Here is a 24,551-nt window from a genome sequence, read left to right on the forward strand (position 1 = left end):
ATGTCAAAACATTTGATATCGCCTGGACACGAGTGTTGAAAACACACTCGACGACTTGTGTACCCCCGCCAAGTACGATGATCACGTGGGTTCGTGGCTGAAAACGGCGAGGCTGAGAGTGGCTGACTCATTCTTTGCCCTTTCTCACCGGAAAAATGACGCAGAGCTCTTTGTAATTCATTGTCGCTCCCAGTCATACAAAGACTCTTGTTCATTTAAAGCCCAACTCTTCGACACTCATTTCGAGGTAAGTACAGCTTGTATGCCCTTCACTTCCATCGTCGGCGCACAAGAAAATCAAACGCGGCCATGGCTAACTCCAACCCAGCACGGTCGCACCAGCGCAGGCGCAGCGAAGCGCAGACGCAAAACAGTTACGTCCAATACCACGACCCAGAGAAAGGCATTTCCTGGGCAGAACCTGTCGAGCAAGACCTTTCGATATTGCTGAATCCAATACCCGTTGTCGATTCACAATTTCCTCGAAAACAACATGTTAAACGACGGCCGGTCAATCCAATAATATCCACCACTCCTCCCACGACCGAACGGAGCGACGGTCCTCTCTCTCCGATCATTCCTTCTCCTCTAAGGATCCGTAAACCCAGACCCTTTGCTCCGGCAATGCCTCCCTCACCTGCCCGCCAGGTACGACTGCTGATTGCATCCATCGGCAATCCACCTCCGTATCACACCACGCGACACTCGGCCGGACACCTGTTGTTGAAGACGTTGGCTGCACACATGAACTTCCCTCCACTTTCACGAAGTAAAGTCCTCGGGTCAGGCAGTGCGAGCTTGGGCTCCGACCGCGGCAGTCCCGAATATACACTCTGGCAGAGCGCCAGCCTGATGAACGTTTCGGGCGCCGGCACGATCAAGGCGTGGAAACAGTTCAACACCCTACATTCTGCGTCTCCGGACTCCGACGTTGTTACTGCGTTGGTTATTTTGCACGACGAGCTTGAGTCGTCGATCGGCACGATCAAACTGCGCCGAGGCGAGACCAGCCCCAAGGGCCACAACGGAATCAAATCGATACAGTCGTCACTCAAATCCGCGAGCATGCTGCCCTCAATGGGTGATCGGTTCATCAAAATCGGCATCGGAATTGGTCGGCCTCAATCACGAGAGAAAGACGATGTTAGTGCCTGGGTGCTGGGCCAGGCGACACATGTGGAACGGACAAAGATCGAGGCTGCGGCCGATAGTGTGATGGCGGTGTTGAAGAGTGAGATTGCGAGGTTGGAGAGGACTTGAGCGGCGCCTTTCTTCGCTTTTCTTTCAGGTGTACGTTCACTCTCTGCGAGTTGCGAGCTGCCGTCTGCCATCTGCCATCTATGATGTCCTTTGCCCCGGATATCCTCGATTTGCACCACGATGTCTCGAGAGGACAACTATCTTTTTTTGATCTATAGACATGATACCCCATTTAGCATGGTTGTGGCGTTTTGTACTGAGTAGCTGGGACCTGGAAATCAAATCGGACTACGGAGTACAATTTACAGTGTTTCAGAGGACTAGTGTACTCCTAACGGTCTCGTAGAAAAATGGACATGTCTACTCCGTATGGAATACCGATGGCGAGCTTTTCTTTTTCTTTTGTTTCCCGACCAAGTCTTATCTATGGACATTCAAGAAGAACTTCAGCCAGCGATCGTTTCTGTCCAACTGGATGCCACATACTAACTTAGTATACTAGTAGCTGGAAAGATTCGAAACTCGGAAAAGATACGTAGTAGGCTCCAAGAAGCAATGATCGATGAACAAACTCGACTGTTGCGGAGCGAAGCGAAGCAGAGCAAAGCATTAGCGAAAAAGAAAGAAAGAAGTTGAGGCTGAGATTAGCACACGGAGTCTCCGTAGGGCGATGCAAGAATGCACGGCGTTGTTATGTCATCCTACAGCCTAGTGAGCCTGGCCCTACATAAGGTAAGGTAGTAGTAACCTTCAGCTCTTGACCTCCCGCGACTTCGTTGCGAGTAACAGTCGTTTGCAGCTTCAGCTCCTTTTTCTTGGCCCTGGCAGAAAATAGTATCATTGCGCGGTCCAGGTGTCAAAAATATTGTGGTGAACAATTTTGAGAGGCTGCGAGACAGCTCAGCTGGTTCGAGGCGCTGCTACATACGTTCTGCGTTGTACGACATGCAACCATCACAACGCACGATATCTAACCATCCTATCGGTGAAATGGGTCTTGTAGAGCATCTTGAGTCCAAAGTCCAAAGTCCAAGTCCAAGTTGAAGCCAAGTTGGAGTCGTGGCCGTAGTCACAAGGTAAGGTCTCATTGTCCGTCTCACAGGCAGGGAAGCCCGTCACATGATCTTGCCTTTTGCTGACTATGACTGCGCAAGTATTCCGTCATGCATCGAAGAGACAGGTAAGACCCGGGCAGTACGTTGCTGGGTCCAGGTGATTGCGTGAGAGCTGTAGCGGTGTACTGTTGGAGTCCGACAATTGACCCTAATGATGGGGCGTATGACACTGAAATGATTTGGATTGTGTGGAGAGGGTCGTGGAAGGTCGTAATTTTGAGCTGTTAGAGTGGTCGTATGTTGTATTTTGGGTCACGTTGTCGTTATTATATTGGATGGAGAAGATCTGATTGACAGAGTTGGAGGGTGATAGGACTCGAATTGATCGAAGTCGAGAACGAGGGCATCGAGCACGGAAGCCCATGAAAGGGCAACAGACTGTGGGCTGCCGAACCGCAAGCGTGGCAACCCGTACCTGACGGACTCCGATGGCCTCTCGGCTTGATTTGTTCACTTTGTAGATGGCCTTTGAGGACCCATCGGTTTGAGAACCCCGGCAACGTCATAGTGGCCTCGTCCCATGTTGATAGGAGGTTCCATAGCGATGTTTAAGCCGAGCTCCGAAGTCTGCTGAACAGTGGGAGTTCGCGTTTCCCTGTCGATGCTCCCTGATGGTAGGTCAAGACAATAGACTGAATGAGAAAACGATGGATGAGATGTGACAGTGGTCTCAGGGCAGAATGGGACGAAAAGGAGTGATATATAGATCTAGTAGCATTTATGCCCCAGTCATTCGGATTCGGTGTACGAGGGTTGGATAAGGCGAGGTGTGTAGCATGAGCCATCAAATCAGACGTAATGCATCTTACCGTCTCACGCATATTTGGCCCGAAGCAGATATCCTCTGGGAGATCCAAGTTGTGTCAGCTGTCAGGAAATGCGGTGACTCCGTGGCGGTTTGGTGCCGTAGTCAGGACGCCCAGTCCAGAGCGAAAACAGAAGACTTAGCGTTTCCCCTGCCATGCGATGCAGTGCACCATGCAAGGTCAGGACAAGGCATCTGTTGAATCAGAATCGGAACCAGAATATCGGTGTTATACTGGGTCTGACCTGGTGGGCCCAAAATCGAAGCTATTTGACGCCGGTAGGAGAAATTGTGCAGCCGGAACTGTTGGACGCCGACATGGTGCCTGATTCAACGTTGTGGGGAAACGAGAAGAAGAATATCGGTGTAGCCGGTCTTGCAGAAGATTGATTGTTGGGCATCCAGTAGAGGATGTTGTAAAGAAGAAAGTGAGGTCCAGAAAAGCGGTGAAGGCTGACAACGCCAATCCCCGCCCCATTCTGCGCCTCTTCTTCCATGCGATGCCTGCATAACGATCTAATTCTGCCTCAGGTGCGCACAGACACCATCGCTATTGGGATCTGCCTCGTCTTTGTGTTTGCCAACGATCCTGCTGTGCACTGTTGGTGATGCCGGGTGGGTGACACGACATGGTTAAGATCTGAACGATGTGAGCATTTCTCGGAGCCCAACTGCAAGCTGGCAGCTGGAAGACGCCTTCCGAAATCCATTCTCGTCTTGGACAGGGAAGTCAGGTCCGGGACTCCGGATGGAAATGGTGGAAGGCAGCCACAGCAGACGGGGACGCACTATTGAATGCATGTTCGACGCCAGGTACAAGTGCGGTCTACCTGAATAGGTAGAGATGCGCATGGAGTGCATATTGTCTAAACCCATCCTCACTAGACATTAGTTATGCCTTTTTCTCAATGCATGTCTTGTCCTTGTGGCATGTGTCCCAACAATCTGCAACAACTTTCTTCGTCGTGCTTTCAGGCCAAAGGAACGAAAAAATTCCTCATCGTGCCTAACCCTCATGCACTGTTTCCATGAAAGACGGCGCAAGCTGTCCTTGGGAGGCAGGGATCTCGCCACTTCCCGGATCAGAAGTCGACACCTGCCTCGACTTGGACGCCCTGAATCTCGCCTTTTCTAAACTTGTTGGCCATGTCTTCAAACGTGCACCACTCGACTCCCTCATGCTGATTGATCCATTCGATCAACCGCTCATGCATCATCAGAATCTGCGGCTTACCACTGACCTGAGGGTGAATGCTAATTGGAAACACGAAATGATCGTATTCTCGGTAACAGAACTCGAATTGTTCCTGCCAAAACCTTTCAATCTGATGCGGGTCGACAAATCCTGATGAGCCTTGTCCCCGTAATGGCTGGAAAGCCGGCCAATCGTCAACATGCCAATTGGCGGGGACTTCGATAATTGATGATGGCTTGAGAGTGGACATTGGGCTCATCCAGTCGTTAGCCGAGAGCGTCTTGTAGTCCGTTTCCTTCCACGACTCTGGTGGATAAGGCAAATAGTACAATTGGGAGTCATGATGCATAAAAGAGTGGTCATACTCCAGACCAAACTCTTCAAGCAGCTTGACTGTACTGGGAGAAGGAGTCCAAGCGGGAGCAGTCCACCCTCGCGGCTTCTTGCCAGTGAAGGAAGTGATGACATCCACAGATTTCTGCAGGACCTCCCGCTCTTGCCGGGGGGATAATTGAGACACGAATTCGTGGGTATAGCCATGAAGTCCGCTGGGCAACCACATGTCAGCAGCAAACAGCGGTGACACACAGCCCAAGGGCCACTTACATTTCATGTCCTGCGTCCCTGACTTTGGCCATCTGTTTAGGGAATGACTCGATTGAATGCCCCGGAACATACCAGCTTGCTTTGATGCTGTACTTGTTGAATAGCTTGAGTAGTCTGTCTACGCCAACAGTGGCGCCGAAGACACCACGCGAAATGTTAGTCACGTCCGCCTTGATGCCAGTCTGTGTGTTGATCCAGCCACTGACGGCGTCGACATCGACCCCATATCCGACCAGGACCTTTTTACCCATTTTGCAAGAATACTGTGGTGGCTATGACACAGAAGAATTTGGTGCTGGTAGTCAAGGATGACTGGTCCAGAGAGCCAACAGGAACTTGGAGCTTAGGTTTGAGAAGCAGGCCAGAATGACGAGGATGATCCATTATATCTGCTTCGTATGGAGTTACAGGCGGAGATGTTCGACGGGTGTGAGCGCACTAATTCGATAGATCAACACGTCTTCTACTGTTTTATGCAGGCACTCAGATGAGCAGATGAGGAGATGAGCAGATGAGCAGATGAGTGCGGTGGAGAAACTTATCAGTGCGCATCTTCTAAAGGCGAGTCTGAGAATGTCTGACAGAATAGCGTCGCCTTGATATCCGCAGGAATTATGCCTAAAAAGCTGTCTGACTGCAGTACATTTTCCCTCCAGAATTCTCCAAATTCTGTTCCAACATCTGCTATTCATTGTCTCCGAGATATCGCAGGTCGTGCGGGTAGACAATGTAACTCAGATGCCACGCCTGCCTCCAGCTCTGATCCGCCGAGCTGCCCATGAGAATCCATTCCTGCCGCTCCTACTTCGAGTTTGTCGCGATCTTCCTTCGGCTCGAAACGAGCTTCGCTGGCTCGAAGACTATGCTCGAGAAACGGTCGCCGCGCGAAAACGCAGACTTTACCATGGCCAATACCCTGATGTCAAGTGTGCGAGTGGTGACCCGGGGGAGCAAGATTTGCCAGGTCGGGAGATCAGGCATGAGGTGAATATTCTGCGGGAGGGAGTCCTCGTACAAAATCATGGACAAATGCGTTCGAAGTCCGTCGTCCAGGGCAATGGCATGCCCACGGAAAGAAATTTCTCTACGTCGCATAGTCCACTCGCCAAAGCCAAGTGGACATGGAGGGAATCCAAATCACCTGCGAAAAAGAAGGCCAAATCCACGTCCAGGGTGGGAGACAAAAAATCAACCCCAGGTCATACTGCAGGGTACATTAACAGGATCATATCGACGCAAGGCTTCCGAAAACACTCGGCACATAAAGCTCCACGAGTTCGCAGATTCGAATCTGAGGTACCGAAATACATGCAATTACAGTCCAACCGAATCACTAACCCTGGAGTTGACGATGCGCAAAGCCGTGCGGTCAATGTTCAGGATACCGGCGAGAGAGAGGTTGCTATGTCGTACAGTACCTTCCCCGTGCCCAAAACTGAACCCAGAGCAAGCAATTTTTTGCGCGACGACTCTACTACAGTCGATGGTGCTCGGCACGGCAAATCCGAGTCCAATCTGCAGAATTCGGAAGCTGACGACTTGTCGATTCGTCAACTCATGACGAAAGCTGTAGGAGATAGATCTCGAGGTATGCCGCTTCAATACATCCTCGGGAACCAGCCTTTTGGAAGCCTGGACATTTTAACGCCCGGTGGCGTATTGATCCCCAGGCCGGAAACTGAGGTCTACACTGAAGAAGTTGCGAGACTTCTTCTCCGTACTATCGGTGAGGCCGTTCGCGCAGCTGAACAAGCTGGATCCAAAAACAGCAGAAAAGTCAGAATTCTGGACCTTTGCACCGGGACTGGCTGCATGGCACTGCTTATTCATTCTATCCTCAAGCCACCGATTCCAGACATCACTAGCAGAGACCGCTGGCCGTCTTATTATGACTTGGAAATACTCGGTGTTGATATGAGCCCGCGAGCCATCGAGGTGGCCCACGAAAATCTACAACACAACATTTCCAAGAACCTGCTACACCCGGACGCTGCCTCGGACGTGTCCTTCATGAAGGAAGACATACTGAACCTGGCAAAGATTGACGAAGGACGAACCATTCGTGAGGTATTCAATTCCAGACCTGGTGCTCGACCGGGACAAAATTTAGACGAGACGTGGGATGTGATTGTTTGTAATCCACCCTACATCTCGCCAAAGGACTATGCAGCCGGTGGGAAGACAGAGTCCAGTGTCCGCAAATTTGAACCGAAACTAGCATTGGTCCCCAATGAGGAGCCGTCAGTGCATTCTGGCGATCTGTTCTATTGGCCACTCACACGACTTTTCAAAGCGGTTGGGGCGAGACTCCTCGTTATGGAAGTGGGAGATTCCAAGCAAGCAGTTCGAGTCCACAAGACTATGGCCCGGAACTTCCGGTCATGGGCCGTTCTTCAAGATCCGCCTGTATTTTTCGAATGCTGGAGCGATGGCGGATCTCTAAGGCCGATTTCCGTGTTCGGGCCTGAAGCCGGAAACTCGTCGCGCGCAAAAATGGAGAACGTCCCCGACCGAGCTATGTTCGTATGGTCCGGGTCTTTGGCTGAATGGCGACAACATGTGGTGGAGGGATCCGACCGATCTGGAGAGCTCGCGATACCGCCTCAGCAAAGCCGTCCGAGACCTGGAGTCCTTGACCAAGGCGGAGAAAGAACCAAAAGTAATGACGAAGCTCGGCAGAAAGATACTAGTACGAGCCAGACGCCTGTTGCAACATCCGTAAGAGTTTCAATATCTCCGCGAGAAACGCACGCCGCGGGTGCTTCTCAGGCTCGTGTTCCTCTGAGTCCAGATCATTACCTGATAGACAAATTGGCCGCGCAGGGGAAACCAGCACCTCGCCCGAGGGACGTCAAGAAGTACGGTTTTCTCAAGCGCGACCTGCAAAAGGCAACACAACAAGCAACAAAACTCCGGGAGAAGTTGGACGGGATCCCGCAAGACTCGACGGCAAGGAAGGCTCGCGAGAAGAGGCTCAGCCTTATGCAGCAGCTGGTCAACCTCGAAAAGGACATGCTAGAGGCGGAATCCGATATGCGCGACGTGGTGAAGCGGATTGGCCTCGACGAGGAGGAAATACAAGACCTTGTGGAACTGATGCGATCGTCCAAAGCGGAAGAAGATGCCGTTGTAGCTGAAGAGACGCCCATTTCGTTTAGGCCGAGTGGGAATTGGACGCATGTTCATTGAGGATAAGGGAGACAAGGCAGTAATAGTAATGATTGTGAAGGCGGCGCCACAGGAAGAAAGGCCCTGTGATCGCTTCAACAGGAAGGCCTTGTGTCGATATCCGTTGTCCTCGCTGATCGAGGGCAATCTTTGACGACTGCTGTGTCAAAGAAGGGGCATGATTGGGTCAAAAATTTGCTATGCCATGTAATGAATACGACTTTTGAGGCATGAGGCTAGCTGCTTCATGTCTATGTACAACATTTTGGCTATACGTGCGCCACCCGTTCATGAATGACAAGACGTTACAGGACGTCACATCCCTAGTAAACCCCAGTCGTCATTTTTATGCTCTTTCCGTGTAACAGGTATTTCCACAGGACAGAGCCTGAGCCTCCCAATCTTCGCCGTTTCTGTCCGCAAATGCATGTTGAAGCCTGCAAACCCAAACCTGGCGCCGTATCCTCATGCTTGCTTCCATGTCGTTACCATGTCTCATGAACCCGCCCCTAAAGATCTGGACTCGACTCGCATTCAGGATAAGAAAACCGCCCCATTCCGATCGTCCTGAAATCGGTATAATCCATGTCCGCATGGCCGTCATGAATCACTCGGGAACGAAACAATCTCAAATCGCTCGGTCGACTGTCACGTATTGGCAAACATCTTCCCGCCGGGCTTCTGCCCATAAACCACATTCATCCGCTGAATAGCATGGACTTTTGGATTCCTAATCTCGCGCCTGACATTCGCGCATAGCAGCCTGACCTCATCCGCCGTCCAGCCGAGAACGCTAGTGAGCAGGCGCAATGTCCAATTTTCCAGGCCGGTCTCGATATGCGCACGCGACCAGGCGCCCAGTTCCTTAAGCTCAGGCTTCTTGGGCCACGGTCCTATCGGCCATTTAAATCGGTGCTCGATCACGGACTCGAAGCCCGCAGTGAGCATGCGGTCTTTCATGCCGTCGAGGACTTGCAGTTCGCGATTGAGGACCTTGTGGCACTCGGGCCCAACGCGGTTCCAGGCTGCAATGCCGCCGTCCGGAGGGACAGTGTTGTCATCGCTGGTAAATTGCGCAGAATACTCGGCCTGTTCCAGCCAGCCGCCGGGTTTGAGGGCCCGCATACATTGTGTGTACAGTGCGGGCCAGTCGGTTATCGTCCCGTGCAGACCGCGGATGTGGATCAGGTCGAAGGAGTTTGTCGGCCATGTCCAGTCGGACTCCATGTCGTCGATTTCGAAGCGCACGTTGGGTGGAACCCAGGATGGTTGGATGGGTGAGAGGTCGGTGCCGATGACAATGGCGGAAGGGTAGGTGTCGGCGACATCGATTGCCCATGAGCCAGTACCTGTGCCTAGGTCCAGGATCTGAGAGGGATTAGGATCGATGGGGGCGAGAAATAGTCGGCCACCGAGTGATTTTGTATATAGATTGTGGCCGATATCTAGGTGTTCATTTGCTGCTTCGTCGTTGGAGCCCCTGGGAGTGACAAGTCAGTGTCGGCCTGGAGTCCATAACGGAATGTCCTCCAGAAGTGGTATTCTTGCTCTGCAAGACAGACCTGACGTACCAGTACTTCCCATCCTTGAATGAGTGATAAGTCCGGCCATTTTCCACACGATAATCTCGTATCCATGACGAGATGGATGTTGTTTCAGTCATACTGCAATCGAACATGTTAGCTGTCTGTGTGGCTTCCTTTACTTGCAGGTAAGCTAGACTCACGCATCATCACCGTATGTGGGGTCGTCGTCGTCCTCGATCATCTACACAGTCTCTGTCAATGCTCCTCTCGCAACGGCCAAATCAGAGCGATTGACGTACAGGGTCGGGGGCAATGGCCCTGGAATGTTGTTGTTCACCAACGGCTTCTACCTCAGGAGACATTGTGTCCTGCAGCCCTGCCTTCAACCACCGCAACAGAGGTCTCGAGGAAACAGAAGACGAGCACAAGCAACCGATGAAGACGCGCTCTTTGCCACGAGGCGCCAGGGATCAAGGTCCGTCAGAAACCCCCCTTGCCCCGCTAGATTGATCTTTGCGCGAACTGCAGTTTGCAGATATGGGTCCACAACCCACGTCACGCTCCTTTGGATTGTTGCTGGCAGTCAGCAACGGAGACTCTGGACGCCTGGAGCAAGATTGAACAGCAGGACGACGTCTCGAGCAAAAAATGAATTGACAAAGGGAACAAGGAAAGAGAAAACCTTGATCTCCCTCGAAGTGGGAAGTTTAGTTATGGAAGCCGTGGAAGGGCCACTATTTTTGCGGGTCTTGCCGGGCTTCTCATGTTTCTACAAGAAACGCTCGGGCGCCCAGCACCGAATATGATTTTTGATGGCCGCCAGAGCATCTTTTAGTTCCAGGCCAAGGAGACTCGGGAGACTACTCCGTCGCCCATGCCACCTACCTAGGCACCTATTAGGCACCCAATAGGTATGTCTGAGTGGGATGTCTAGGGAACGCGTCACACCTAGAGAGAGGCACTTTCCTAGCCCACCCGTTAGCTGAACCTTACCTACGATCATCCACCTACTGTGGGAGCTGTCTTGCTGGGATTGGTGCGAGGAAGCAGACCGGTACCGCGCCCAATACTGTATAGCGGGCTTCATCTGAAAATCATGCGTCCTGCCATATGGTTTGGCTATACACTGGCTATACACCGTACACTACTCCGTACGCGAAGCAAGAATTGAGGCTAGCGGAGGCTATGAAGCTCCGATTCACTCTCGAAGCCTTCGCTTCGTTGCTTTCGGCGTGTTTGGACGAATGAAGTTCATGCGCTTGCTGAAGGTGCTGCATGTACACGTTGCTTTGTGGGGGAAGGAGAGGACTGCTCGAAGATTTGAGTCTTTCTTCACCCGTACAAACGCAGCTATTCCAGGACGAACCTGGCCCCCTCAACCGCTTTGGCCATCGCCTCATGCGCAACTGCGAGCTGAGGAAAGACGTGGAAATAATGAGGAAGACCCTCATAGTGGTCGAGCTTGCTCCTCACTCCGCTCTCCCGTAGTCGGTAATCCAAGAGCTTTCCATCATCCCGGAAGCAATCTTTCTCTGCCGTGACGATATAGGATGGAGGAAACTTCGAAAGATCGTCTGCAAGAAGCGGGAAGTGGCGTGGACTGCTGAAGTCGACATCGTAATGTGCTGCCCAGAATTAGCCCCAGCCCACGTTCGGTCCGATGCTGAGTACTTACACCAGATGAATTTGGCAAGTTCCAACCCGAATACAGGAGTGCCAGCATTTCCGTTCTCGTCCCACGCCGTGTACATGTGCTTGTACTTGCCATCATATTCCCAATGAAGAGCGACTGCAAACAAGAGTACACAGCCGGTGATGGTTGTATGGTCTCCCTCCGACATGAGTCGGTATGCTACCTGTGCACACAAGAAGGCGCCAGCAGACCCTCCACATAAAATAGTCTTGGATGGATCATCGCCCAAGTGTTGAGCCTTTTCGCGGCACTGGTCAAGTCAGCAAAGTCCCAGTGACGAATTTGCAAAGGCCTGACCCAAGGTACAGCTAGCGTTCCAAGGTTGATAATATCATCCAGCTTGACCGAAGGAACCTTCGGATAGTTGACGCTTATGACCAAGCATGGCGTTTTCGCAGCAAAGATACGGCAGTGAGCGTCTTCAGTATCAAGATTGCCGGCAATATATCCACCTCCAGAAAAGTAAATCATCAAAGGTAGAGGTTTGTCCGAGGCTGGTTTGTAGATCCGGACATCGAGCTCCCCATGTTGGCTATCGGTCTTTTCATCCCCTGGAGATAATTGTCGTCAGGGAAGGCACTGGAGGCAACCAAGGGTGGTGGAGTTGACACTTCACAGCGTGAAACTCACTCACAAACTTTCATCTCTTCAGGGAGTTCGGGCCATTGTTTGGAGAAGGCCGCGAAGACAGCATCATAGGTCGGCACATCAACTGCAAAGTTACCAGTCATGGCATATCTCCCCCCTGATGCATCTTCAAGCTGTGTGACCTGTCAATCTGCAAGTCCACGCACAGACCGAGTGGTACAGGGCACCCAGCGGAAGGCTGAATGATGAACTTACCGCCAGCCACTCCGGTCGGTAGCCCTCGCGAGGCCAGCTTTTATTGGATTCTGTGGTCATGATGCAAAGGTCCACCTGCGAGTAGGCCAAAAGCTTCCCATACAGAAGATCGGTGGGGAGTGAGGAAGTCAGAGAGAGGTAGCAAGCCAGAAAGTATTGGTACAGTAGCCACGACACCACGAGTAGCTTATCAGTCTCGGCTCACTTGCCTCGTTGCGACTGAGACATTCTGGTCCATACTCTATCCTCATCCACGGGCAAGTAAATGTCCAGACTCAACTCACGAGCAGCCATCGCCAACAACAGCTCACCCCGAGGTTCAGGATGAGGTTGTATGGAGCTCTGTCCATACTGACATCCTTCCTCGCAATTACGAATGCAATCTTCGCCGATGATGCCTTTCACATCGATTATTCCTACGAACTTTTAGGCGAACCTCAACCCCATAATACCATCTTCCATAAACCGCACACCTCCACGAACGCTTCTCTCCTCTACACAATATCCGACAAGGCAGTTTTAGGCGCTGTCAATCCGAAAGATGGTTCATTATTGTGGCGTCAAGCACTGGCTGGCCAGCCAATCGACAATTCCTCAAGTTCATATTTGGTTGCATCGGAAAGAGACGGCCAGATAATAAGTGGTCACGATAGGACCGTTGCATGCTGGAATGCTCTGGACGGCAGACTGGTTTGGCAATATACTGTTCCAGATGGAACAAGGATCCAAGGAGTGCAGGCTGTCCCAGCCACGGACTCGGGTTCAACTGGTGCTTCTGAAGATGTTGTGGTTTTGACTGTGCCAACTCATTCTGCAGCGCATGCGACGGTCTTCCGTCTTGCTGGTGACGGGAGCGGGCCTACATGGCAACATGTTGACTTAAGCCACACCGAAGGGTCGTCTACTTCGATCGCAACATCCTCAAAGCATACATATTATGTTTCAAAAAGTCATGGTCTACTAGCTGGCAGTAAGGCCAAAGTCGTTACCTTGGACAATGCTTCTGGTCATGAGGTCGAACAGACCAGCATCGCCGTGGACTCGGAGGCTCTGGGAATGGGGGGACATTACGCAGCAGCATCATGCTCGAGCTTCCCCTTCCTGCTGTCAGCAGAGAAGTCGTTCAAGTCCATCAAATTCAATCTTCTCGGAAGCTCAAAGGTTGTCACATTAGCCTTAGAGGATAAAGGCGAGGAGATCGACCGAGTGAGCGTGCATCACCCGTGCCACCCTGCTGCGGCAACTCACTTCCTCCTTCACGTGCAAGGCAAGACGCGACAATGGGCGGAAGTCTACCACGTGGACGTCAAATCTGGCGAGGCGAAGAAAGCCTACACATTGCCAGCAACTGCAGAGAAGAGTGCATTTGCCGCAACCAGCACAAATGCAGCTGTGTATTTTGTCCGGATCACAGACACTGAGGTTCTTCTCTATTCCTCCGAGTCTCATGGGCAACTTGGCCGTTGGAATAGATCAGGGTTTCAAGTATCGGCCGGAAGCGGGCCTCTGTATGCTACTGCTGAAGTTGTGAGCCGGGGAAAAGCCAGTTTCGCCGTACGGGTCGCCGAGATCTCGAGCAACGGGATCTGGTCTCTGGTTCGCAATGGAGAGCTGCAGTGGGCGAGACCGGAGATGCTTGCTTACGCAAATATCGCTGCGTGGGTTGAGGACGCAGGACCAGATCCATTGGCAGAAGAACTCGATCTTGAACTATCTGTCAATCCTTTGACAGCATATTTGCATCGGCTGAAGCGACATCTACTTGATCTCCAAGCCCTGCCCAGTTCTCTCGCATCTCTTCCAGCAGCAATCATTAAACCATCTTCGGACGCTGAAGCAATAGCACGGAAAAACCTTGTCGGCTCAAAAGTTGTTGTTGTCGGCACATCCCGGAAGGAATTGATTGCTCTTGATGTATCGAATGGTGGCCTTCTTAGATGGCAAGAGGATCTCTCTTCACACATTGCTGATGGCGTCGAGATGAAATCGATCACAGTGACTGATGGGAGAGTGTCAACATATTTGTCCGACGGATCTCTTGTAGTCTTGAATGCCACGCGAGGCAGCTTGATCGAGCATCAACCAGGGACTATCCCCATTGCCGACTTGGTGCGAATCCCGGGCAGCCCGGCAGCTGCAACGATCAAGGTTGACTCCAGTGGCAATCCACGTCCCGCCACGGACTTTTCTCCGAGCCACCCGTCCGAGGGCAACGTCGTGGTGACTGTCAACGAGGACGGAAAGGCAATCGGTTGGACTGTTGGACAGACAGTCGAGAAGACTTGGGTCCTACAGCCTCAGAATGGGTTGAAGGTGACCAAAGCCGTGGCCCGAGCAGAACACGATCCAGTTGCTTCTATCGGAAGAGTACTTGGAGACAGATCTGTACTCTACAAGTACTTGTCGCCCAATGTGGCGCTTCTGATTGCACAGTCCGACACCACTTTGATGGTGTATCTGATCAATGCTGTCACTGGCGCCGTTCTCCACACTTCGATTCATCAAGGGGTCCTATCTGGATCGGAAATACCTGCTGTTTTATCTGAAAACTGGTATGCATACTCATTCACAAGTCAAGATCCTGCAACTTCGGCCTTGTCAACGCAGATTATCATTTCCGAGCTTTATGAATCGTCAATCGCGAATGATCGTGGTGCATTGGCAGCTCGGTCGAACTTTTCGACCTTTTCACACGACGCTGGGGTGCAACCTCACGTCATCTCTCAAGCATTCACCGTCGCCGAACCTATCTCCCACCTGGCGGTGTCGCAAACGATACAAGGCATCACCAGCAGACAGCTGCTTGCAACATTGCCGAACTCGAATGCAATCATTGGCATTCCTCGCGAAGTCCTGGATGCTCGAAGACCGGTTGATCGTGATGCGACAAGCACGGAGCGGGAAGAAGGGCTCATGCGATATTCTCCAGTCCTCGAGCTGGACCCAAAGTGGTTCTTGACCCATTCAAGGGAAGTGATGGGTATTAAGAAGGTGATGGCTTCACCAAGCTTACTGGAAAGCACCAGTGTGGTATTTGCATACGGACATGATGTGTTTGGAACTCAGATTACGCCCAGTATGGCGTTTGATGTGCTTGGGAAGGGTTTCAATAAGCTGCAACTTGTGCTTACCGTGGTTGCCCTTGCTGTGGGTGTGATGGCGATCAGACCTTTGGTGAGGAAGAAGACGGTGGAGGGCAGATGGAAGCAGTGACTGAGATCCCATTGAATGTACATTGGTATTGATGATGTCTCGATGTTCTTGATGTTCTTGATGTTCTTGACGAGGCTGTCGCTTTCAGGGTTCATGTCTCGGGCTAGCCAACCAAAGAGTAGAAGCATCTAGAAACCTCCAAAAAGAGTGGGCCACCCGACAATGACATCGTTCGGGCTCAGGCTCAGGTCACTTGTTGCGCAGTTTGGATCATTCCATTGCATTTTCCTCTTCAATGCTTCATACCAGCTACGAGCTACTGCAGAATTGAAGTCACTCGATTCTTCCATTGTCCAACCCTTTGACGCGACTAATTGCCGCACCCCGGCACTTTCCTCCCGTCACACAGCCTCGTCCTTCCGCGTCTTAAGTCCTCCCACTCTTCCCTTTATCTCTTCCACCACAAGAATACTTCTCGCATTGACCCAATCGATTCGCCCAATCATAGACAACATCATTCACTATGGTAGCAGAAACAAAACTCTACGACGCCCTCTCAATCTCCCCCACTGCCACGCAAGATGAAATCAAGAAAGCATACCGAAAAGCTGCTCTGAAATTTCACCCGGACAAGAACAAAGACAACCCCAACGCTGCCGAAAAATTCAAGGAAGTCTCACAAGCCTACGAGGTCCTGTCCGATCCTGAGAAGAGAAAGGTTTACGATCAATATGGCCTGGAATTCTTGCTAAGAGGAGGACAAGCACCACCTCCAGGTGCAGAGGGCATGGATGGCATGCCCGGTGGTGGCTTTGGAGGAATGCCTGGTGGCTTCAGTTTCGGTGGCATGCCAGGTGGTGGTGGTGGTGGTGGTACCCGGTCCTTCCATTTCAGTACTAATGGTGGTTCGGGCTTCAGCTTCTCAGATCCCAATGACATCTTCTCCAGCTTTGCACGCGCTGGTGCTGGAGGAGCAGGTGGTGGTGCCGGTGGTGGTGGTGTTGACGATGAGGACATTTTCAATCTCCTGGGTGGTGGCTTTGGTGGTAGAGCAGGCGGCTCTAGAAGGAGCGCTAGTGGTTTCGGAGGCGGCGGGTTTGGTGGGAGACAGCCACGACCCCAGACACCAGAAGTCACGGTTGTTGAACGACAATTACCAGTAACCCTGGAAGATCTGTACAAGGGTGCGCACAAGAAAATGAAGATCAAGAGAAAGACATTCAATGCTCAAGGACAACGGGCGTCAGAGGATAAGATCTTGGAGATGGACATCAAGCCTGGGTTGAAAGCTGGTTCCAAGATCAAGTTCTCTGGTGTGGGTGATCAGGAAGAGGGTGGAACTCAAGATTTACATTTCATCGTCACGGAGAAGCCTCACGCATCCCTCACTAGGGATGGAGATGACCTTAAAACAACCATCGAGCTGGATCTTAAGGAGGCTCTCACTGGCTGGAAGCGGACCGTCACAACGATTGATGGGAAGCAACTGAACGTATCAGGTGCTGGGCCAACTCAACCTGGGTACGAAGAAAGATTCCCTGGTCTTGGTATGCCACTCAGCAAGAAACCAGGCGAAAGAGGAGACTTTGTCGTGCAAGTCAAGGTCAATTTTCCGACTTCTCTGACTGCTGCCCAGAAAGCGAAGATTAAAGAAGCGCTGTCATGAAAGACTTGATCTGGATTGAAGCGGTTGGAGAGAGTGTGTGGACTCGCAGGATGTGAACAGGTACTAAGCACAACCTGAGCCGGCGTTGCCTGTCAGCAAGAGAAGAGCCGTTTCGGGCGGTGCATGGCAAGCACATGAAGCGCACTCCGAGTCATGGTTGCCAGCCACTCGACAATGGCTTATCCCCATCAGTCCCACTGGAGATAAGAGCAGTGACTGGCGTTTGGAGTTCAAATGGAGCGTGGCATGATAGCGTGGATGCTTACAGAGCTTTTGGTACAGCTGGTTGATGACCCAGCATGGTGTGCTGAACAGAGCAGCTGATGCTGCGACTGTTTTCTATTGTGAGCAATAATGAATGAATGTCGAGATGAAGACTATACGATCCGAATCGCAAATGCTAGAAATTCCCTCTTTTGATATCTTGCTTTTCCATTTTGGTATCAGCGTTGGTTGCATGTTGCTGCCCAGATAGAGCGTGAGTAGCCTTTTGACAACTCGCTAGAAAATAATCGCATTCATCGTCAAATTCTGTCCCTTCTTTCCCCTAACCCGCGATGACCTGTACGAGGAGCCTCAGCTCTCAAGTATCCGATGTTTCGACATGTAGCTAAATCACCGGCCTGTTGTTTGTCCATTTGGAGATCGTCGAAATATCTCCCACTGCTCGGCGTTGGGCTCTAGAAGATCGAGTCTCATATCCTGTCGAGCCTGTCAAGACTTCGCTAATCCTCCTGCGAAGACCTTGTCCTCCGGCGATGTCCTTCACAAAGCGCAGGTACAATGGCGACCTCGTTGTCGAGTCTTCAGCCTGACCGGGTTCTTCGCTTCGCTTCACCAGGCCTAGAACCGCAGGTGCATTCCTGGTCGCTCAGGTCTGATAGCGCTTGCCTCCAGCTCCAAGGTCTAGACTTTATGGCCCTGCATGCATTCCTAAACACACGCGGTATCGTACAGCTAATCCTGTGGGTTTACGAATGACTTGTCTTACGTCAAACTATTCTAACGAAATGAATCGCTAGCACATATCGCAGGCCCATGCTGCATACACGGTGCAATGTCGACTTAGCGGAAGCACGGATTCCAACTGTTTTAGAGGTGGCTGCGGCTGTGTCTCATGCATGCGAGCGTCCGCACGCACCTTAGAAATACGTCTAATTGGATCACTTGTTATGAGGCTGCAGTGGCTGCCTGAAGAGAAGTTCTGCAAACTGAGATAAATGGCCTACCGACGGATATGCCTGCAGTGCGCCTGCAGAGTGCCATGTGCGGACATGAGACAGGCAAATCTATTGATCCACCATCAATACCAACCCATTACTCTTGGTGCACATATATCCGGCCTGTTCTAGTATGCCTGAGAAGGTGTCCATCCTATCCTTCAGTGTTCGAGGATGGACCACCTCCCCTCCGTATCCAGCCCTGTGTTTGCGCCACTCCAAATCCCTTACCTCAGAACAGACGATTCACCAGTATTGGGATATGACAACCAAGGGTTCTCGGATTTCCCTTCTAGGGCAGGCTTCGATAAGGCAAGCCTGTTCGAGGGCAGATTGGGAACAAACTTACCACAGCAAGGCCAGCCTGTTGCAGATTGCTCAGCGGACAATTAAAGACGATGGACAGCCAGCATGGGCTAAACTCAGAGATACACTGCAAGGCTGTGACCGACTCGGCGTCATAGTAAAACAAGACCTGAACACGAAGACATTTGCTCTTGGGGTTGTGGTTGACATCCATAAGGGGGCAGCCGGAACAGTCGGTGACCGTTTGTCTGCAAGATTCCTCGCTACCCGTAAATGTGATGCTCGAGCAGCAGAATCGCTGGGCTATACTGGAACAGTGGAGGCAGCAGGAGACTGCGGACGTAGCTACTGCTTCCTGTCGAGTTGTTGTGGGGACACCAGTCCAGCCTGACCAGCTGTGGTGCGTTGGGTAGAAAAAGGAGTGGTCAGTGGTCGCTGTATTCAGTCACAGGTATTGTTGACCATATCATTTCTCTGTAGTGGTTTTTTCAATTGCAAGGGAAACAGGACAAGGGTTGCGGGTTGCTGCACTCGTCGATATCTTTTTTGAATATCGTACAAAAGTATCGTTATTGGTATATCAGGGTCATTTCATCCACCGATCTTTTCCAACGATCAGGATGACTTCATTTCTTATTCTACAATTTCTCCTCAACCTTGATATCGACTGGAACCTCGGCAATCTGATCCACCCCCTGGTAGTCCGGCACATCAAGGCCGAACTTGTTGGCTACGTCCTGGGATAGGAACCGTCCACCGATGAAATGCCGCTTGCCCTTATAATGCTTGACACACGGTTTCGCAGCCGTAAGACTGATCAAGTACTCGGGCATGAACTCATGACCCACGAGGCCCTCCTCGGGGGGTCCTCCTTCGACGTCCCAGCTCGAGGGGATGTCCACGGCCAGCACGGGCTTGGAGGACTTGATGATGCCGGACAGCACGGTGTCGAAGGGTGTGCGGACGGGCGGTTTAAAGCTGAAGCCGAACAGGGCGTCGATGATGAGGTCTGTGGATTTCAGGGCCGAGGTGAATTCTTCCTCGGTGCTGAGGAACGGGATGTGTAGGTGTCGGAGTTGCTTTTGCAGGCCTGTGAAGATGGGCGCGTTGGTCGGTTTTGGGTAGTAGATTTGCGGCGTGTAGCCGTAGTGGAAGAGGTGTCGGGCGCAGACGAGGCCGTCGCCGCCTGGAATGGACGAGGGATGTTAGACGTGCTGGCATGGATTTGCCGGCCTGATGGTGTGGACACGGGGACGGTTGAGAAAAACGGAATGAGACGGACAGGGGGACGGAGGGAATGACGGGATTTGGATGAGCACTGGCATGTAGAGAAACGTACCGTTGTTCCCTGGCCCGCAGGCGATGAGGACGTTCTTGCCCTCGGATGGAGGGTGGACTTTGTAGACTGTCCCAACGAGGAGCGTATTAGTCTATAGCTCTCCTTTTTTGGGAGGCGATTCAGGTGTGACCGGGTTGAAAGACGTACCAGCCTGTGATACACTCAAGCCGGCGAGTTCCATTAGCTGATCGATGCTGAAACCCCCATCTTCGCTCATGAGCTCCTTGTCCAGCTCGGCGGCTGGTTTTGGTCCCAGGGTCTGTTGGTGTCGATGGCAGTTTGGTCAGTCTTACTTGTCGAGCCCACATGGTCACTAAGTAGGAAGAGGGAGTCGAAACAAAGACCTGACACCAAAATGAAATACTTTGCTTCGGAATGTTTGCGAATCGAATGGTAGACACAGAGAAAACTCACCTTAAGCGCCATTTTTGAGAATTTCCGTGCCGTAAGCAATGGTTTTATCGTCCTTCGTGGAAGGAGAGTCCGCAGCATAAAGATATTCTTGGACTTCAGAGAGTTGGATGTAAAGTTCAAGGAAGTACAGGTCGAACGGTGGTCTGATTCTGGAAGGTGATGATAGTATCCACAGGAAATTCAAGAGACAGTCCGAACGGCGATGGGAGTATTTAAGGAAGAAGTTATTATCTCTTCTAAACTGCTACTCGTAGTTATCTTCATGTGTAAGGGATAGGTACTACCTACCTCGTACACTCTCGATGTCATCGTCGCAGTCGCCCATCAAAAGCATATCGTCATTGTTCTCGCCGCTTTACAAGCCTTGCCACTGTCAGCCAATCGCAGCTCTAGACAACAGAGGCCAATCAGTGCACTCTGAATTTTGACGAGGCTGTCTGCAAATACTGTACAGGTGACTTGTCCCTCCCATACTGCGACTTAGTTCATTTTATATCGACCTTCCTCGACCTTCACCCACCAAACCTCCACGCCTACGCTTGCACCTGGTACTCGCGCCTCCGGGTCTGCCTGACACTTCTCCCAGCACCACCACCTCCTCCCTTCCGACCCCCTCTCGATCGCCAACGGCTCGTCCTCCGCTCTCTCACAATGGTGCTAAGAATCCGGCTCGCCCGCTTCGGCACCAAACGCGCGCCCGTCTACAACATCGTCCTCGCGCAGGCCAAATCCGCGCGCGGCAAGAAACCCATCGAAGTCCTCGGCACGTACGACCCGATCCCGCGGATACCGCTGGCCTCGCCCGGCGACACGCCGCTGCCCGCCGCCGACGGAGTGAGCACGAGCGCCTCTGTCGCGACCCCCCCAAAACGGTACAAGGACATCAAGCTTGACACCGCCCGGACAAAGTACTGGCTCGGTGTGGGCGCGCAGCCGACGGAACCCGTGGCCAAGTTGTTGAATATGGTAAGCAAGCAGGTCCCAGCCCAACAAAGTGCCCCTTCCCCACAACATGAATGAGGTCTCGCCCGGCTGGTGAAGGACACTAGACGGCACACGAGAGGAGACCACGACAGCAGCCTGGACTTTGGTTTTTGGCCGGGGAAAAGAAAACTAACACTCCTGGTTGCGACATGATGCTGACTTTGTCTCTCTCTTCTCTACAGATCGGATTGGTCGAGGCTAAACCTTCGAGGACGACGCAGCAGAAAGCCTCATTGCCGGAAGCATCTGCGCCAGAGAAGACTGCGACGGTATAACTTGGTCCACGCCTCCTGTTATTTGTACGGCATAGCGCTGGCGTTTTAGGCTTGGAGAGTGTCGACGAACCTCTGGAGGAAGAACAGAGGTGTATACCATCAGATATCTCTTTTTTGTACAAAGATAAAATCACGCTACTACACTACTTGGTGTCCGCATGGGGATGCAAGCGGGAATGGAAGATTTGAAGAGATGGTCTATTCACATTTCTGTCCACAAGCAGCTGAAGCCACCTATTGATACTTGGTAGACAGCCAATACTTGGCCTGGGCCTCATGATCTCGTTGCAGTCTAATGCGCCCCTGCTATGCAGTTTCAACTTTTGCTTGTTGAACAAATTCTCAAAGACGTATCAACACTGGCCAGCTCGTCGTGAATTGTTGAAATGTCCGATCACCTAGTGTCAGCCCAGAACAGCTTGGATCTCTCCCACCACCGTCTTGAATCTTGGCTCGGCCATATACTTCTTGGCCCGCAGCTGCGAGAGAGCACTGGGAACGTCAAAGATATCCTTCGCCGCAGAGGTCAGATCCGCCTGCTTGAGCCCGACAAGCACAGTACCCAGCGCCACGATTGTCCGGTAGGCTGGTTCTGTCGATTGTGCCGAAGGGCTCGCAGTCACAGTATGATTGACGGCTGGGAAAGCGTTCAAGATTTTCGTCAACTCTTCCACCAGAGAGAGACCATAGTTCGCATTGACATCTGCATTGCCGGTCTTATCGCTAGTGATGAGAACAGCCACGTTGAGATACAGGGTCGTGAGTGCCACAGCAACAGAAACATCGGTAGTCACAATGGTCGACATTGGCTTGAGAGTCTCAATAATGCTTTCAAGGTGTTCTTTGACCAATTCTCGTCCGGACGGCGAGCCATAGAGCAGATTGGAGAAGAAACGCATGGCGACCATAGCCAGCTTGTTGTATGTGCGTAGGAAGTCAGCATCGAAGATACCGCTTGACAGAATCAAGGCCACTGCATCAAGACCAGCGGCACTTGCAGCCGGGAATTCCTTTGCGGCAGCAGCGATGAAGCGTAGAAGGTCAAGCCCAGCTAACCGATTCGCAGGCGGTTGCCACTGAGTTGCAACCTTCAAGAGCACTGACGCCGCTGATTCGAGCTCTGATGAGGCCAGGGACGGTCTGCCTTGGAAGTTGTACTTCTCCAATTGCTGTGCCACAATCGTCAATATCTCAATGTCCGACTCTGACAAGCTCATGTCGCTTCCATTGTAGTCAGCGTTCTTCTTGGAGATCTGTGCCATTGCTGCACCTGGCTTTCCAATGACAACAGGCAGATACTCTTTCTGCGGTAGAATCTGCTTGGCAGGAGCCGGGGGTGGTTGATAGCCTGAAACTTCGCCCGGTCTGTATCTGTTTTCGGTACCCCAAGGATCTGCACCAGCAGGCTGGGATTGTCCGAGCGTGGCACCCTGAGTGTTCTTGATGATAAAGTTGGCCGTTTCTTCCAGATACGACAGGGGCAATTCGTTATCTTGAAGGAATTTGGTGGCGGCTTCGTAAGGATTCTGAGTAACATTGTAAGGCAGCTTGAGAGGAGGCTTGCCGTCTTCGATATCGATGTCAAATACGTAGTCGTACTCCTTTCCCTGGTAGGCCGTCTTGTTCCCACTTGAACCAGTCGAGTCCACGACCTGTCCAATCTTGACCCATGTTTGTTGGGACATTGACCATTGATATAGAGAAGCGCTACCGTCCTCCTCCTTGACGATCTGACTTTGACCCTCTTTCGTGCCGGCTTTTCGTTGTAAGAAGTCGGGACCTGGTAGGTCCGTCATGTTAATTTGTCCCATTTGCTGTTGTGGTACGCTCGAAGCTTGCAGCGATTCTTCAAATTCTTTCAGAGTTTCCGCATCAGCCATTCTTTCTGGGTCACGTGTAAATATTCGAGCCAGCTTGTCGCTAGATCCCACAATGATATCACCGTTAGGAGAGGTAGACACAGCCCAGACTGAGATGGCAGGAAGTGTGATGGCCTGAACACAATTCGTTCCCTGCCATATCCGAACCGATCTATCCTCTCCGGAACTGACAATCTCCCCAGAAGGCAGGACAGCCAGAGAGTAAATGAAGGCCTCGTGGCCAAACAGTTCGGCGACAAGGTCCCCTTTCAGAGTCCATAACCGAATGACACCGTCGTTGGATGCTGAGGCTATCTCGGCTCCTGTAGAGTGTCCCTTGGCTAGCTTTGCAAGGGCTCGGACAATATCTTTCCCATCCCACGAGACTAGCATCTTGCCGCGAACGTCAAATATTCGGATGGCACGATCGGCACATCCTGTGATGATTGTCTCCCGGTCGTAGGCCAGTACAGACCAGACCGTCGCCGTGTGACCCGGTAGATCGAATGCAGCTTCCCACCTGCCTATTTCCCATACTTTTGCTGTGCTGTCCCAGCTTCCGCTCACGAAGTAGTTCGCTTCGGCGCAAACATCCAATGAGCAAACTTGGTGACTGTGCCCAACCATGAGCGCATCTGCACTGACGTCCGCAGTTGAAGTGGGTTGCCTCGCTTCAATGAGCGTGTCTTGTCCGGACGAGAGAATGAGGCCATCTTGAAATTCTTTGGAGGGAGGAACATATGCTAAGCACGTCTTGAACTGTGCACCTTGGGATGATTCCGTGGGATCGTAGGTGGGAGGGCTGGTCGAAGTTCGTTTCCACACCTTTGTCGTGCCGTCGCGCGACGCTGTCACTGCAAAAGAAGGGTCGGGAAGGAGGACGGCTCGAACCTGTTCAGCGTTTAGTCTTCGCGCAAGGAACAAGTCTGGTTCTCTTACATCACTTTGGTGGCCCTTGAGGGTCGCACTCAGTCTGAACTCCGGCGCACTACCACTCATCGTATCGACACTTGTGGCTGCAACTTCATCTGAAAATTGTTCGCGACGAGGGAATCGTAGTAAATTTATAACTAGAAAACCGGAAGAAGTGGTCGGACTACACTTTAACTGACCTGCGGCGAAAGGTGCAATTCACTCAGCCTTGTCCTGACGTAGCACTTCAGCCTTGTCGCTTATGCGTCACT

At 51.9% G+C, this 24,551-nt stretch overlaps 11 protein-coding genes across 13 annotated transcripts; 6 read left to right on the forward strand and 5 right to left on the reverse strand.

Moving 5' to 3' along the window:
- Positions 1-309: 309 nt before the first annotated feature.
- PV05_10590 (uncharacterized protein) lies at positions 310-1,260 on the forward strand (the record flags this gene model as incomplete). Its single annotated transcript, XM_013457045.1, has 1 exon — positions 310-1,260. One exon carries the CDS (start codon positions 310-312, stop codon positions 1,258-1,260), a length of 951 nt encoding a protein of 316 aa, XP_013312499.1.
- Positions 1,261-3,858: 2,598 nt separating this feature from the next.
- On the reverse strand, positions 3,859-5,377 carry PV05_10591 (uncharacterized protein). The gene is made up of 2 exons (XM_013457046.1): positions 4,922-5,377; positions 3,859-4,863 (listed from the first exon to the last, which is right to left on the reverse strand). Exons 1-2 carry the CDS (start codon positions 5,170-5,172, stop codon positions 4,203-4,205), a joined length of 912 nt encoding a protein of 303 aa, XP_013312500.1. The 5' UTR covers positions 5,173-5,377; the 3' UTR covers positions 3,859-4,202.
- A 250-nt stretch (positions 5,378-5,627) lies between these two features.
- PV05_10592 (uncharacterized protein) lies at positions 5,628-8,380 on the forward strand. The gene has a single exon (XM_013457047.1). It carries the CDS (start codon positions 5,660-5,662, stop codon positions 8,108-8,110), a length of 2,451 nt encoding a protein of 816 aa, XP_013312501.1. The 5' UTR covers positions 5,628-5,659; the 3' UTR covers positions 8,111-8,380.
- Positions 8,272-10,297, reverse strand: PV05_10593. 2 transcript variants are annotated; one of them, XM_013457049.1, is made up of 4 exons: positions 9,915-10,297; positions 9,816-9,856; positions 9,661-9,753; positions 8,272-9,569 (listed from the first exon to the last, which is right to left on the reverse strand). In XM_013457049.1, exons 1-4 carry the CDS (start codon positions 9,975-9,977, stop codon positions 8,738-8,740), a joined length of 1,029 nt encoding a protein of 342 aa, XP_013312503.1. In that variant the 5' UTR covers positions 9,978-10,297; the 3' UTR covers positions 8,272-8,737. The 2 variants fall into 2 exon arrangements, with proteins under 2 accessions (XP_013312503.1, XP_013312502.1); XM_013457048.1 differs by having other exon boundaries at positions 9,816-10,297.
- A 406-nt stretch (positions 10,298-10,703) lies between these two features.
- PV05_10594 lies at positions 10,704-12,278 on the reverse strand. 2 transcript variants are annotated; one of them, XM_013457051.1, is made up of 5 exons: positions 12,152-12,278; positions 11,943-12,069; positions 11,606-11,859; positions 11,291-11,558; positions 10,704-11,240 (listed from the first exon to the last, which is right to left on the reverse strand). In XM_013457051.1, the coding sequence occupies exons 1-5, from the start codon at positions 12,209-12,211 to the stop codon at positions 10,966-10,968; spliced, it is 984 nt and encodes a 327-aa protein (XP_013312505.1). In that variant the 5' UTR covers positions 12,212-12,278; the 3' UTR covers positions 10,704-10,965. The 2 variants fall into 2 exon arrangements, with proteins under 2 accessions (XP_013312505.1, XP_013312504.1); XM_013457050.1 differs by having other exon boundaries at positions 11,606-12,069.
- Positions 12,279-12,389: 111 nt separating this feature from the next.
- PV05_10595 (uncharacterized protein) lies at positions 12,390-15,531 on the forward strand. The gene has a single exon (XM_013457052.1). It carries the CDS (start codon positions 12,476-12,478, stop codon positions 15,362-15,364), a length of 2,889 nt encoding a protein of 962 aa, XP_013312506.1. The 5' UTR covers positions 12,390-12,475; the 3' UTR covers positions 15,365-15,531.
- A 43-nt stretch (positions 15,532-15,574) lies between these two features.
- On the forward strand, positions 15,575-17,392 carry PV05_10596 (uncharacterized protein). The gene has a single exon (XM_013457053.1). The coding sequence runs from the start codon at positions 15,828-15,830 to the stop codon at positions 16,968-16,970; it is 1,143 nt and encodes a 380-aa protein (XP_013312507.1). The 5' UTR covers positions 15,575-15,827; the 3' UTR covers positions 16,971-17,392.
- Positions 17,393-17,507: 115 nt separating this feature from the next.
- On the forward strand, positions 17,508-19,006 carry PV05_10597 (uncharacterized protein). Its single transcript, XM_013457054.1, has 2 exons — positions 17,508-17,935; positions 17,993-19,006. Exon 2 carries the CDS (start codon positions 18,324-18,326, stop codon positions 18,885-18,887), a length of 564 nt encoding a protein of 187 aa, XP_013312508.1. The 5' UTR covers positions 17,508-17,935; positions 17,993-18,323; the 3' UTR covers positions 18,888-19,006.
- A 14-nt stretch (positions 19,007-19,020) lies between these two features.
- PV05_10598 (YjeF family domain-containing protein) lies at positions 19,021-20,538 on the reverse strand. The gene is made up of 4 exons (XM_013457055.1): positions 20,250-20,538; positions 19,983-20,094; positions 19,836-19,901; positions 19,021-19,682 (listed from the first exon to the last, which is right to left on the reverse strand). The coding sequence occupies exons 1-4, from the start codon at positions 20,325-20,327 to the stop codon at positions 19,135-19,137; spliced, it is 804 nt and encodes a 267-aa protein (XP_013312509.1). The 5' UTR covers positions 20,328-20,538; the 3' UTR covers positions 19,021-19,134.
- A 162-nt stretch (positions 20,539-20,700) lies between these two features.
- On the forward strand, positions 20,701-21,854 carry PV05_10599 (ribosomal protein S16). The gene is made up of 2 exons (XM_013457056.1): positions 20,701-21,215; positions 21,416-21,854. Exons 1-2 carry the CDS (start codon positions 20,901-20,903, stop codon positions 21,506-21,508), a joined length of 408 nt encoding a protein of 135 aa, XP_013312510.1. The 5' UTR covers positions 20,701-20,900; the 3' UTR covers positions 21,509-21,854.
- Positions 21,693-24,462, reverse strand: PV05_10600 (uncharacterized protein). The gene is made up of 2 exons (XM_013457057.1): positions 24,307-24,462; positions 21,693-24,258 (listed from the first exon to the last, which is right to left on the reverse strand). The coding sequence occupies exons 1-2, from the start codon at positions 24,364-24,366 to the stop codon at positions 21,913-21,915; spliced, it is 2,406 nt and encodes an 801-aa protein (XP_013312511.1). The 5' UTR covers positions 24,367-24,462; the 3' UTR covers positions 21,693-21,912.
- Positions 24,463-24,551: the final 89 nt, after the last annotated feature.

Source organism: Exophiala xenobiotica (genome assembly GCF_000835505.1).
Source record: "Exophiala xenobiotica strain CBS 118157 unplaced genomic scaffold supercont1.6, whole genome shotgun sequence".
NCBI lineage: Eukaryota > Fungi > Ascomycota > Eurotiomycetes > Chaetothyriales > Herpotrichiellaceae > Exophiala > Exophiala xenobiotica.

Excerpts from the sequence above, each read along its gene's own strand:
- PV05_10591 (XM_013457046.1), bottom strand. The coding sequence starts at position 5,172 with ATGGGTAAAAAGGTCCTGGTCGGATATGGGGTCGATGTCGACGCCGTC. Across the intron at positions 4,864-4,921 it reads AGGGACGCAGGACATGAAAT|CGGACTTCATGGCTATACCC; the intron begins GTAAGTGGCCCT and ends GTGGTTGCCCAG.
- PV05_10592 (XM_013457047.1), top strand. The coding sequence starts at position 5,660 with ATGCCACGCCTGCCTCCAGCTCTGATCCGCCGAGCTGCCCATGAGAAT.
- PV05_10593 (XM_013457049.1), bottom strand. The coding sequence starts at position 9,977 with ATGTCTCCTGAGGTAGAAGCCGTTGGTGAACAACAACATTCCAGGGCC. Across the intron at positions 9,754-9,815 it reads CCCACATACGGTGATGATGC|TATGACTGAAACAACATCCA; the intron begins GTGAGTCTAGCT and ends GTTCGATTGCAG. Across the intron at positions 9,570-9,660 it reads TTCAAGGATGGGAAGTACTG|GGGCTCCAACGACGAAGCAG; the intron begins GTACGTCAGGTC and ends TGTCACTCCCAG.
- PV05_10594 (XM_013457051.1), bottom strand. The coding sequence starts at position 12,211 with ATGACCACAGAATCCAATAAAAGCTGGCCTCGCGAGGGCTACCGACCG. Across the intron at positions 11,559-11,605 it reads GAACGCTAGCTGTACCTTGG|TGCCGCGAAAAGGCTCAACA; the intron begins GTCAGGCCTTTG and ends TGACTTGACCAG. Across the intron at positions 11,241-11,290 it reads ACTTGCCAAATTCATCTGGT|CACATTACGATGTCGACTTC; the intron begins GTAAGTACTCAG and ends AATTCTGGGCAG.
- PV05_10595 (XM_013457052.1), top strand. The coding sequence starts at position 12,476 with ATGAGGTTGTATGGAGCTCTGTCCATACTGACATCCTTCCTCGCAATT.
- PV05_10596 (XM_013457053.1), top strand. The coding sequence starts at position 15,828 with ATGGTAGCAGAAACAAAACTCTACGACGCCCTCTCAATCTCCCCCACT.
- PV05_10597 (XM_013457054.1), top strand. The coding sequence starts at position 18,324 with ATGCCTGAGAAGGTGTCCATCCTATCCTTCAGTGTTCGAGGATGGACC.
- PV05_10598 (XM_013457055.1), bottom strand. The coding sequence starts at position 20,327 with ATGCTGCGGACTCTCCTTCCACGAAGGACGATAAAACCATTGCTTACG. Across the intron at positions 20,095-20,249 it reads TCTCAAAAATGGCGCTTAAG|ACCCTGGGACCAAAACCAGC; the intron begins GTGAGTTTTCTC and ends CGACACCAACAG. Across the intron at positions 19,902-19,982 it reads CTTGAGTGTATCACAGGCTG|TCTACAAAGTCCACCCTCCA; the intron begins GTACGTCTTTCA and ends TCGTTGGGACAG.
- PV05_10599 (XM_013457056.1), top strand. The coding sequence starts at position 20,901 with ATGGTGCTAAGAATCCGGCTCGCCCGCTTCGGCACCAAACGCGCGCCC. Across the intron at positions 21,216-21,415 it reads TGGCCAAGTTGTTGAATATG|ATCGGATTGGTCGAGGCTAA; the intron begins GTAAGCAAGCAG and ends TCTTCTCTACAG.
- PV05_10600 (XM_013457057.1), bottom strand. The coding sequence starts at position 24,366 with ATGAGTGGTAGTGCGCCGGAGTTCAGACTGAGTGCGACCCTCAAGGGC. Across the intron at positions 24,259-24,306 it reads TCAAGGGCCACCAAAGTGAT|GTTCGAGCCGTCCTCCTTCC; the intron begins GTAAGAGAACCA and ends AACGCTGAACAG.